Below are 12,283 nucleotides of genomic sequence, written 5' to 3'. Positions count from 1 at the left end.
CCAATGAAATTATCTACTGGACAATGCTTTCATGTCTTTTTTTTTTTTTTGAGACAGAGTTTTTGCTCTATTGCCCAGGCTAGAATGCAATGGTGTGACCTCGCCTCACTGCAACCTCCACCTCCTGGATTCAAGCAATTCTCCTGCCTCAGCCTCCCAAGTAACTGGGATTACAGGCGCCTGCCACCATGCCCAGCCAATTTTTTATTTTTAGTAGAGACGAGGTTTTACCACATGTTGGCCAGGCTGGTCTCAAACTCTTGACCTCAGGTGATCCACCCGCCTTGGCCTCCCAAAGTGCTAGGATTACAGGAGTGAGCACCATGCCCAGCCTTTCGTGTCTTTTATAATGAATTCTTTTAAAAATATTTAGTAAGGACTTACTGTGTGCTTGTCTCATTAATCATTATCTCTGAGTACTGATGGACATAAAGATGGAAAAAGATGGAAATAGTAGACATTTTAGACTACAAAAGTGGGGAAAGAGGGGAGTGAGGGTTGAAAAATTACCTATTGAGTACGGTGTTCACTATTTGGGTGATGTGTACACTAGAAGCTCAAAGCTCATCATTACACAATATATCCTTGTAACAAGCCTGCACACGTACTCCCTGAATCTAAGATACAATTTTAAAAAATAATACAATCATTATCTCATTACATTGTTTTTAAGCCTATGAGTTAAATATTTGCATCTCCATTTTTACTCAGGGAGAAACTGAAGTTAAGAGAGGTTTATTAACTTGCTTACCCAAGCTGGGCACAGTGGCTCACGCCTGTAATCCCAGCACTTTGGGAGGCCAGGTTGGGTGGATCACCTAAGGTCAGGAGTTCGAGACCAGCCTGGCCAACATGGTGAAACCCTGTCTCTACTAAAAGTGTAAAAATTAGCCAGGCGTGGTGGTGCACCCCTGTAATCCCAGCAACTCAGGAGGCTGAGGTAGGAGAATTGCTTGATCCCAGGAGACGGAGGCTGCAGTGAACCGAGATCATGCCATTGCAGCTCCAGCCTGGGTGAGAGAATGACTTGTCTCAAAAAAAAAACAAAACAAACTTGCTTACCCAGCTGTTGTAGATCCAGGTTCAAAACATAGGTGTGTCAACTCTTAAAATCATACCAGCTTGCTGTACTGCAACAAACACAAATATTAGTTTTTACCATTAGGTGTATTGCATGTCATTATAATATTCTTTTCTCCCTCTTCTAGGAAAAGCAGGTGATATTCTCAATGGAGACCAGGACAAGGAACAGAAAGACCCTTACTTTGTGGAGACCCCCTATGGTTATCAACTAGACTTAGATTTCCTCAAATATGTGGATGACATACAGAAGGGAAATACCATCAAAAGACTGAACATCCAGAAGAGGCGGAAGCCATCCGTGCCATGCCCAGAACCCAGGACCACATCTAGTCAGCAAGGTATATGGACTTCCACAGAATCCCTCTCATCCTCCAACAGTGATGACAATAAGCAGTGCCCCAACTTCCTCATAGCCAGAAGTCAAGTTACATCAACTCCAATCTCAAAGCCACCTCCCCCTCTGGAGACCTCACTCCCTTTTCTTACCATCCCAGAAAATCGACAGCTGCCACCTCCCTCACCACAACTCCCAAAGCATAACCTTCATGTCACCAAGACACTGATGGAGACCCGGAGAAGACTGGAACAGGAGAGAGCCACCATGCAGATGACACCGGGTGAGTTCAGAAGGCCCAGGCTGGCCAGTTTTGGAGGCATGGGCTCCACAAGCTCCCTCCCTTCTTTTGTGTGTTCTGGAAACCACAATCCTGCCATGCACCAGCTTCAGAATGGATACCAAGGTAATGGGGATTATGGTAGCTATGCCCCAGCTGCTCCCACCACTTCCTCCATGGGGAGCTCCATCCGCCACAGCCCCCTGAGCTCAGGGATCTCCACCCCAGTGACCAACGTGAGCCCCATGCACCTGCAGCACATCCGCGAGCAGATGGCCTTTGCTCTGAAACGCCTGAAGGAGCTGGAGGAGCAGGTGCGAACCATCCCTGTGCTCCAGGTAAAGATCTCTGTCTTGCAAGAAGAGAAAAGGCAGTTGGTCTCACAGCTGAAAAACCAAAGGGCTGCATCCCAGAACAATGTCTGTGGTGTGAGGAAGCGGTCCTACAGTGCGGGGAACGCCTCCCAGCTGGAACAGCTCTCCCGGGCCCGAAGAAGTGGCGGGGAATTATACATTGACTATGAGGAGGAAGAAATGGAGACCGTAGAACAGAGCACGCAGAGGATAAAGGAGTTCCGGCAGCTTACAGCAGACATGCAAGCCCTGGAGCAGAAGATCCAGGACAGCAGCTGTGAGGCCTCCTGAGAGCTCAGGGAGAATGGAGAGTGCCAGTCTGTGGCTGTGGGTGCCGAGGAGAACATGAACGACATCGTCGTGTGCCACAGAGGCTCCAGGTCCTGTAAGGATGCAGCTGTAGAGACACTTGTTGAGATGAGAAATTGTGGGGTCAGCGTGACAGAGGCCATGCTTGGAGTGATGACTGAAGCTGACAAAGAAATTGAGCTGCAACAGCAGACCATAGAAGCCTTGAAGGAAGAGATCTATCGCCTAGAAGTACAGCTTAGAGAAACCACCCATGACCGGGAGATGACTAAACTAAAACAAGAGCTGCAGGCTGCTGGATCGAGGAAAAAGGTTGACAAAGCCACGATGGCCCAGCCGCTTGTTTTCAGTAAGGTGGTGGAGGCAGTGGTGCAGACCAGAGACCAAATGGTCGGCAGTCACATGGACCTGGTGGACACGTGTGTTGGGACCTCCGTGGAAACAAACAGTGTAGGCATCTCCTGCCAGCCCGAATGTAAGAATAAAGTCGTAGGGCCTGAGCTGCCTATCAATTGGTGGATTGTTAAGGAGAGGGTGGCAATGCATGACCGATGTGCTGGGAGGTCTGTGGAAATGTGTGACAAGAGTGTGAGTGTGGAAGTCAGCGTCTGCGAAACAGGCAGCAACACAGAGGAGTCTGTGAACGACCTCACACTCCTCAGGACAAACTTGAATCTCAAAGAAGTGCGGTCTATCGGTTGTGGAGATTGTTCTGTTGACGTGACCGTCTGCTCTCCAAAGGAGTGCGCCTCCCGGGGCGTGAACACTGAGGCTGTTAGCCAGGTGGAAGCTGCCGTCATGGCAGTGCCTCGTACTGCAGACCAGGACACTAGCACGGATTTGGAACAGGTGCACCAGTTCACCAACACCGAGACGGCCACCCTCATAGAGTCCTGCACCAACACTTATCTAAGCACTTGGGACAAGCAGACCAGCACCCAGACTGTGGAGACACGGACAGTAGCTGTAGGAGAAGGCCGTGTCAAGGACATCACCTCCTCCACCAAGACGCGGTCCATTGGTGTTGGAACGTTGCTTTCTGGCCATTCTGGGTTTGACAGGCCATCAGCTGTGAAGACCAAAGAGTCAGGTGTGGGGCAGATAAATATTAACGACAACTATCTGGTTGGTCTGAAAATGAGGACCATAGCTTGTAGGCCACCACCGTTGACTGTGGGGCTGACAGCCAGCAGAAGGAGCGTGGGGGTTGGGGATGACCCTGTAGGGGAATCTCTGGAGAACCCCCAGCCTCAAGCTCCACCTGGAATGATGACCGGCCTGGATCACTACATTGAGCGCATCCAGAAGCTGCTGGCAGAACAGCAGACACTGCTGGCTGAGAACTATAGTGAACTGGCAGAAGCTTTTGGGGAGCCTCACTCACAGATTGGCTCCCTCAACTCTCAGCTCATCAGCACCCTGTCGTCTATCAACTCTGTCATGAAATCTGCAAGCACTGAAGAGCTGAGGAACCCTGACTTCCAGAAAACCAGTCTGGGTAAAATCACAGGTAGGTGGTACCCTGAGGACCCGGGAATGAGGAAGGATGGGGGAAAATGTCTTTCCAGAAGCTAAGGATTATTTTTTAACTGCTGGAACCATTTTTGGTGGAGAAATGGAGAAAGTTTTAGAGTGGTAATCTGTAGAATGAAAACTAAGAATCAAAATCTATAAGCACCTCTGCTGATTCTTATTATCTGGTAGCCTCACTGGCCTCTGGCTGAGGACTAACGCTGGAAGAAAAGTAAACTGGTGTTCGCTGGCCTAGAGGTTGTCTTCTGGGGCTGCTAGTTTGGTAAGATGCTTTATTCTTTGTCTTTCAGTTATTTACTTGCTCATTATTTATAGAACTGCCTTTAAAAAATCCTACCCTGTTTGTACCCACTATTACCAGTATATTAGCAATTGAAATAGTGGCATAAAATGTTTTCAGTTAAAACGTTTATGAGAGGAGAGACTCCATTAATTCATTCTTTAATTCAGCAAATAATTATTGAATTTGAGCCAGGTGCAATGGTACACATCTGTAGTCCCAGCTACTCTAGAGGCTGAGGCGGGAGGATTGCTAGAGCCCAGAAATTTGAGGCCAGCCTGGGCAATATAGTAAGACCTCCATTTCTAAAAAAATACGAAGTAAAAATTATTATTACTTGGATTCCTACTCTGTCTCAAGCTATAGGCTGTGAAGATAATGTGAACAAAACAGAACAGAGCCCCTGTCCCTGCGGTGCTTACATTCTAGGTAGGGTGCAGGATATAGACAGTAGATCTATAATATGTCAGGAGGTGATAAATACTGTGAAGAAATTAACTCCGGTTATGGGAACAGCAAGTGGTAGTGGTCAGGGTGAGGGCTGTTTGAGATGAGGTGGTCAAACTTGGAGAGAAGGGAGTCTTTTCCCACTCTTTTTTTTTTTTTTTGAGACAGAGTCGCTCTGTCACCCAGGCTGGTGGGTGGTGGTGCCATCTCGGCTCACTGCAACCTCTGCCTCCCAGGTACAAGCGATTCTTGTGTCTCAACCTCCTGAGTAGCTGGGACTACAGGTGCCCACCACTATGCCCAGCCACTTTTTTGTATTTTAGTAGAGATAGGGTTTCACCACATTGGTCAGGCTGATCTTGAACTCCTGACCTCAGGTGATCTACCCACCTCGGCCTCCCAAAGTGCTGGGATTACAGACATAAGCCACCACACCTGGCCCGATAGGCGCTTACATTTTTGTCTGTCTTATTCTTTCTCGTATTCATTGGGATTCCTGCTCACTCTTCCTTCTTGAAATTGAAGCTAATAATCAGAAAGCCACCCTGGATGATTTTATGGCTTACAGTCATTCCCTGTGAGCCTTACCAACCTGATTTTGCTTGTGCCCATGTGCACTGCCTCTCACAGTGTATAACATCATCCTCAGCTTAGGAGCACACTGCCTGGCTTCCGTTGCTGGCTCTCCAATTCTCATGAATCAGTGTGACCTGGGAAAGAGTGTGCATTAGATTAATTTTACATGAAAATGTGTAATACAGACTTAAGCCATCCACAGAAATTCCAGTCTTTCTATTAGTGTCTGATGGGGCAATGGTTAAAATAGACTGAAATATATTATTTTTATATCTTCCTAGGTTTCCACTTTCAAACCTGAATTATTGTTAGTTTTCAGTATCTGTGCTATAGGACAGTTAGTTTGTTGTGGAAGAAAAAAATGAATATGACAGCTCATGTGTGGGGTTTTGGCCTTTTAGAATCCAAAGAGTCTAATAAACATACAGGGAAGTCATTTTAGAATAAACAGGATTAAAATGATCTGTGGACTCAAACAGAGTCTGCAAGAACTCATGCCATGTCTGCTTTGACATCCTTTTAAAAATCATGACGTCAGATGAAGTCAAAATAAAATTCTTAAATACCTCCAGACACAGATGGCACAGTGGATCATCCATTATAAAAGCATTTTGTTCCCAGCCTTCCTCCCTCCTCCCCAAACTGGGGTTTCTATTTCACCTTCTTGCCAAAAATATTCAGCTGTAACACTGAAGTAATTTGCTGACCCTCTGAGCACGGAGACCAGGGAGCAAGTTTGGTCGGGCTGTGTGACAGTGTTTTTTGGTCTATTTCCAGTCACACTGACATGCCACACATCACTGGTTAGATCCAACCCTGCTAACAAACACCTAATTAATCAGCTAAAATACAGAAGACCTACAGCACTTGTGAACAAAACAATAAATATCATTAACAGCACTTATTTAGTCACAATGGCAGCCCCTCTCAGAGCACACAAGAACAAATTTTAAGTATTTCTGTAATGCACATCATATTTGTGTTTTCACCATTTTGTTTAACGTTCTAATGAGGAATTAATTAGGTTAGGAAATGAACGCAGAGTATTCCATTTTTGTTATCTGGCATTTGTCATGTGGACTGAAAATTAAAGCAACTTGATATAGTAAAGTGGAGATGCTCAACACTTAGAAGCTTTGAGAATCCAGGTGGTTCAGGGTGCACTGTGCATTCCTGTGCACACCATACCATAGAGAATAGCACTCACCACAGTCTAGAATGTATTTCTGGACCAAAAGATATACTGGAGTATAGAAGGGTATTCATCTCAATGTTTGTTTTTCCCAAATAAAACAGTAGGGAATTTGGGTCTGACACCTACCAAAAAGAGCATATAAATGATCACTTATATGAACCTAACACAGTATTCTAATTTAAGGAAGTTGTTCAGTTTGGGCTCTGAAGCTAGACAGTGTGGGTTCACATTCTTTCTCTGTCACTAGAACAGATTGTCTTTGTTCCTTCACAGGGTTGTAATGAAGATTCAGTGAGTCAATAGGAGTAAAGCACAGAGTATAAATGCTCAATGAAAGTTGGCTGACGTTGTTGTTATGGTTAGAGTATTTCCAGAAATAGAAATGTAGATCTAGAACAAATGATGCCACACAGAAATTGTACAAGTGGTCTTTTGTTTTCAACCTAAATTTTTATCTTCATTATTCTGGGTGATGCCCCTACCCAATTATTATACCTCTCCAACTAACCATTGTATCAATATAAAGAAGTAAATAGATAACAATGGGAAACACAAAATTCATAAATGTTCAGTCCAGAGTCATTCAGAATCCGTGTCAAAGCTCAAAACGAAGTATATTAGTGGCCAATCCATAGAATTCTGTTCATTTCTCCTAGAGTTGAAGATTTGATGATGGTGTCACTTTTCAGTATGCAAAAAAGTGTTATTTTTAGCAGCATCATAATGCTTAACACTATATTTAATTTCTTAAAATTACAACTAGAGCATGCATCATAAAGTAATAGTTCAAGCATAGGCAACGTAGTGAGACCTTGTCTCTACAGAAAATTTTTTTTAAATTATCTGGTCATGTTATCCTGTGCCTGTAGCCTCAGCTACTCAGGAAACTGAGGTAGGATGATCTCTTGAGCCCAGGAGGTTGATTTGAGGCTGCAGTGAGCTGTGATCACACCACTACACTCCAGCCTGGGTGACAGAATGAGACCTTGTCTGGGGGTGGGGGTGGTGGGGGGAGATTGTGCACGGTGGCTCACACCTGTAATTCTAGCATTCTGAGAGCTGAGGCTGGCAGAGTGCTCGAGCCCAGGAGTTCGAGACCATCCTGGGCAATATGGTAAAACCCCGTCTTTACTAAAAATACAAAAATTTGCCAGGCGTGATGGCAGACGCCTGTAGTCCCAGCTACTCAGGAGGCTGAGGTGGGAAGATCACCGGAGCCCGAGAGGTGGAGGCTGCAGTGAGCCATGATTGTCACCCACTCTAGCCTGGGTGACAGAGTGAGACCCTGTCTCAAAAAAAGAAAAGAAAAAGGAAAAAGAAATTAAAAGTTCAGAAGAGCATATAATAAAAGAGTTAAAGCCTCCCTGGCGCACTCCTGTGGTAGCCCGCGTGTGTTTGGTATTTACAGATGTCCATGCTTGCACGTCTGTATTTTAGAAACATATATTTTTGTAATAAAATTTGAATCATACATAGTCTGCCTCTTTGTTTTTTCACCTAAAAGGTCACGAACATTTTTCTAGGATTTGAGAGACAATATCTTGGTTTTGATGGAATTGGAACCTGATAGTGACCAGAGGTGTTCTGTATTTTTTAATTCCTGATAGTATGAGTTTAATGCATTTAATATTTTCTTTTATAAAATAAAAAAGTTAAGAGGAAATGAATTTCTGTTATAACAAAAATGTTGGTAAAAAAAAAAAGTTTATTCTTCCTGTAAATCAGTTGGATTGTTTTCATTTGAGACATAGATTAGTGTTTTCTTTTTTTAATTACTATTTTCTTCTAGAGAGGGAAGAGGAGAGAGAAAATTCCAGACAAATGACTTACAGATACTCTAAAAATATATAACTGTCTCTGAGCAAATACAAACAAAACTATAACGTGGAATTTAACTGCCTGCCCCATGATTTATAGAACATTCATCTCTCATACTGAAAAGACCTGCTTTTTAAAATCAGCTTCCGTATTTATACTCTTAGTTATCTTAGTTAATCAAAGGTTAATGAACTCGAAGTCATTCCCATAACTACGAAAGTAAGTTGTAGACAAGAGATCTGAGCCAAAGCAAAAGTAGTCATTACAAAATACGTTTCTAGGTAGTTTTCTCCTCGTTCAAATAATATATCATTTACCTGTCTTAGCACTTGGCTTCTTAATCACTTTCTTTTAATGCTCAAAAGCACCAAAACAATGCAATCCAAGTGTTTCTGGGACCCTGCAGATATAAAAATATGATGTAGGTAGTGGAAGGCCTAGAAGTCAGAAGAGCTGACCTCTCATACTGGCTGTGTAGGTAACTTGCTGTGTCTTTTTTTTTTTTTTTTTTTTTTTTACTTTTAAGACAGGGTCTCACTCTGTCACCCAGGCTAGAGTGCAGTGGCATGATCACAGCTTGCTGTAGCCTGAACTTCCCGAGCTCTAACCATCCTCCCTCTTCAGCTTCCCGAGTAGCTGGGACTACAGGTGCATGCCACCATACCTGGCTAATTTTTGTATTATTTTTAGAGACAAGGTCTCCCCATGTTGCCCAGGCTGGTCTTGAACTTTTGGGCTCAAGCAATTCGCCTGCCTCAGCCTCCCAAATTATTGGGATTACAGGTGTGAGCCACCATGCCAGGCCACTGTATCATTTTAGAAAGGGAGATTGTGGACTTCCATGGCCTCCTGTGTCAAAAAAATAGGGTGAGATTAGTTTTTCTCCTACAGTCCCTTCAGCAGGATTATTCTGTACAAGTGTGAGTTAACTGTTTATGTTGGTGACCACACATGTATTAGCATTCAGGCTGAGGTCTGAGAGGAGAGCGTAGAAACAACATATTTGTCCTTTCTCCTCTATCAAAGCTACATGCTTTTCCTCACAAAGTAGTACGTACCAAAAAAGAAGATGGTCCTTCATGAATAATCTCTACTGCCTGTTCCCCAAACCATCATTTGGGCTTAAAGAGTGAATTCATGCTCGAGCCCTTTTTTTTTGAGACAGAGTCACACTCTGTCACCCAGGCTGGAGTGCAGTGGTGCAATCTCGGCTCATTGCAACCTCCACCTCCTGGGTTCAAGTGATTGTCCTGCCTCAGCCTCCTGAATAGCTGGGACTACAGGCACACGCCACCACGCCCGGCTAAATTTTTTTTTATTATTATTTTTAGTAGAGACGGGGTTTAACCTTGTTGGCCAGGCTGGTCTCGATCTTCTAACCTCATGATCCACCCGCCTCGGCCTCCCAAAGTGCTGGGATTACAGGCAGGAGCCAGCGCGCCTGGCCTCAAGCCCTTTTTCTTAAAAACAAACATTATTTCAGATCCCTTTGAATTTTTAGTCATACTTTGGGAAATTAACCTAAATATTTGAAAGGACTCCATAATGAATTGGAAATTTCAGTCCTACCTGTTCTCAATGAGTAAGTTTAGATGTTCTTTAAAAATTAAATCAGAATGTCAAGCTGAAAATGTGGCACAGCAACATGGTTAATTAGCTGGCTACACTCTTCTTTCTTGTGTTTTCAGAAAGTTCTTGGCACTATCAATACAAATATAGATCAGCATACCAGAACAGTTGGAATAGGTGAACAGAGCAACTTTTAAAATCCATTTTAATATATTTTTTAAAATTGATTTTCTAACAAATTTGGAAACCCATGGCTATATACCAATAACTAATACCCATTCTGGACAGATAAATGTTACACAGAAGACTGGAGAATTGATCTCTTTAAAACCCATTCAGCTCTAGTTTTGGGTGATTTTTTTTTTCTTTTTTTAAGAGATGGGGTCTTGCTTTGTCACCCAGACTAGAGTGCAGTGGCATGATCCGGGCTCACACCACTGCAGCCCCCAACTTCTGGGCTCAGGGCTCAAGTGATCCTCCCACCTTCCAGCTCTAGTTTCATTGAATTATTTTTCTTGTAAAACAGTTTGATTTTAACATTCCTTTATGTCAAGGACATAAAGTTTTCATTTAAAGTGGCTTGTTTTTCATTATAGTCATCTCATTTCCCTTAGAATTTAATATATGGATAATTATAAAAGCTAAGTGCACTTCGGAATGATAATTAATGCATCAAAGGTGTTCCTCTTATTTTCCAGGACACTGAGATGTCTGTCACTTGTTGTCCTTTAGTGATCACTAATCTGACCAAGTCGTAAAATGAGGCTCATGCTTTATTGGTGTTTATGGCCGTTATAAGTTTGAGTTAATGACAGAAGACTTCACAGTTGCCCACTCTGCTGTCCATTAACTTCCCAGTTGTGCCTGTGAAAACCGTTGCCACCTGGTGAGAATTTTGAGCATCTAGACCAGAGTGCCAGAATTCTGAAGGTGTTTTGTGATTACTCCACATGTTGCTGTCGTTTTGTTTTGTTGAGACAGGGTCTCACTCTGTCTTCCAGGCTGGAGTGCAGTGGTGCAATCATAGCTCACCATAGCCCCTAACTGCCAAGCTCAAGCTATCCTCACACGTGAACTTCCCGATAGCTAGGACTACAGGCACTTACCACCATGCCCAGCTGTTTTTTGTTTTGTTTTGTTTTGTTTGTTAGAGGGGGGGGGTCTCACTATGTTGCTCAGGCTGATCTGCGACTCCTAGGCTCAAGCAGTTAACCTATCTCAGCCTCACTAAGTGCTGGGATTACAGGCGTAAGCCAATGCACCCGGCCTGTTTTTTGTTTTTCCTCAGAGACGGGGTTTCATTCTGTCACCCAGGTTGGAATGCAGTCTCAATCTCCCAGCCTCAAACCATCCTCCAGCCTCAGCCCCTCAAAGTACTGGGATTACAGGTGTGAGCCACTCCCAGCCTGTAATGACTCCTGTTTTTATCCCTATTGTTCAGGTAGCACTTACTTTCTGTTTAGTATGAACATCTACCATTAGTGGCCCAGGGCTGTTAATTAAACCACCAGCAGTTCCTAAAAATTCACATGGATCCAAGTTGATGGGTTGAAACTAGAGGGGAGTCTAAATTCTTCATTTCAGTAGTCAACTTTTATATTGGTTAATTTAATTCAGTGGATCTCAATCCTGGCAGCACAATAGAATCACCTAGGGAGAAGTTTGAAAATACTGATGCCTGCAATTGGAAACACTAGTTGTATTACCAAGGCTTTGACTGGAATGGCATGTTTACAGACTGCTTTGGGGAACTGAAGTTGATCTTTAGAGCCAATGGAAGCCCCTTGGAAAAACTGACCTCCCTCATACCTTGTCCTTTACAGGGTTCCTAACCTGTGGTAAGTAAAGAATGTCACTTTCTGACAAGCTCAGGAGCCCCAAGTTATTTTGGGACCTCGGGAAAAGAGGAAGTCACCTAATTTATATAGGTATCTGCAGGCACAAATAAATTCTTGGCTGGGCTCAAGAGGTTTGTAAAAGGTCTAATTTGAGATTCCTTATGAAAAATTTCAGCAAAGTCAATGTAAAAGAAAAAGGGGGGGCTATATGGCAAATACTTACTCTTGCTGCACTTTATGCAAATAATTAGCCCAAGCATAATAAGACTAAAACTTATTTTGGAAATAAATTGGTCCTACTATGATTGGTCTTTGGTAGAAATAGAAAACCAGAGAGAGAAAAATTATGTTTCAGAAAACCTGTAGTACCCCTTTTATTGACTCCAGCCTTGTCCATTTTTTTGGATAAGGTTATCTGCTGATGACTCAATAATTGATTGGTTCTCAGGGTCATTTACCTGGGTCCCTCAAGGCTTCAGGTTGGTTCTACAGGGACTCCTGAAGCTAGGACTTTCACTTCTTGTGGTAGGGCTTACTATTAATCTTACAGTCTGCTGTTCACTTATGTGCTGTACTAAAACTGTGGATAAGAATGACCCCAACCAGACACCAGTGAAGGCATACGGTCAACTTCAAGACGGTTTCACTCCTCTTACCTTGGGGGCAAC

At 43.5% G+C, this 12,283-nt stretch overlaps 1 protein-coding gene across 1 annotated transcript in view; it reads left to right on the top strand.

The window, feature by feature from the left end:
* Positions 1-12,283, top strand: part of LOC735365 (KN motif and ankyrin repeat domain-containing protein 1-like) — a 96,046-nt gene that overhangs the window by 59,514 nt on the left and 24,249 nt on the right. The window contains 1 exon segment of the mRNA XM_063802972.1: positions 1,209-3,869. Coding sequence (XP_063659042.1) covers positions 1,209-3,869 — 2,661 coding nt within the window.

Source organism: Pan troglodytes, chromosome 21 (assembly GCF_028858775.2).
Source record: "Pan troglodytes isolate AG18354 chromosome 21, NHGRI_mPanTro3-v2.0_pri, whole genome shotgun sequence".
Lineage (NCBI taxonomy): Eukaryota > Metazoa > Chordata > Mammalia > Primates > Hominidae > Pan > Pan troglodytes.
This window is presented reverse-complemented; position numbering and strand designations above follow the sequence as displayed.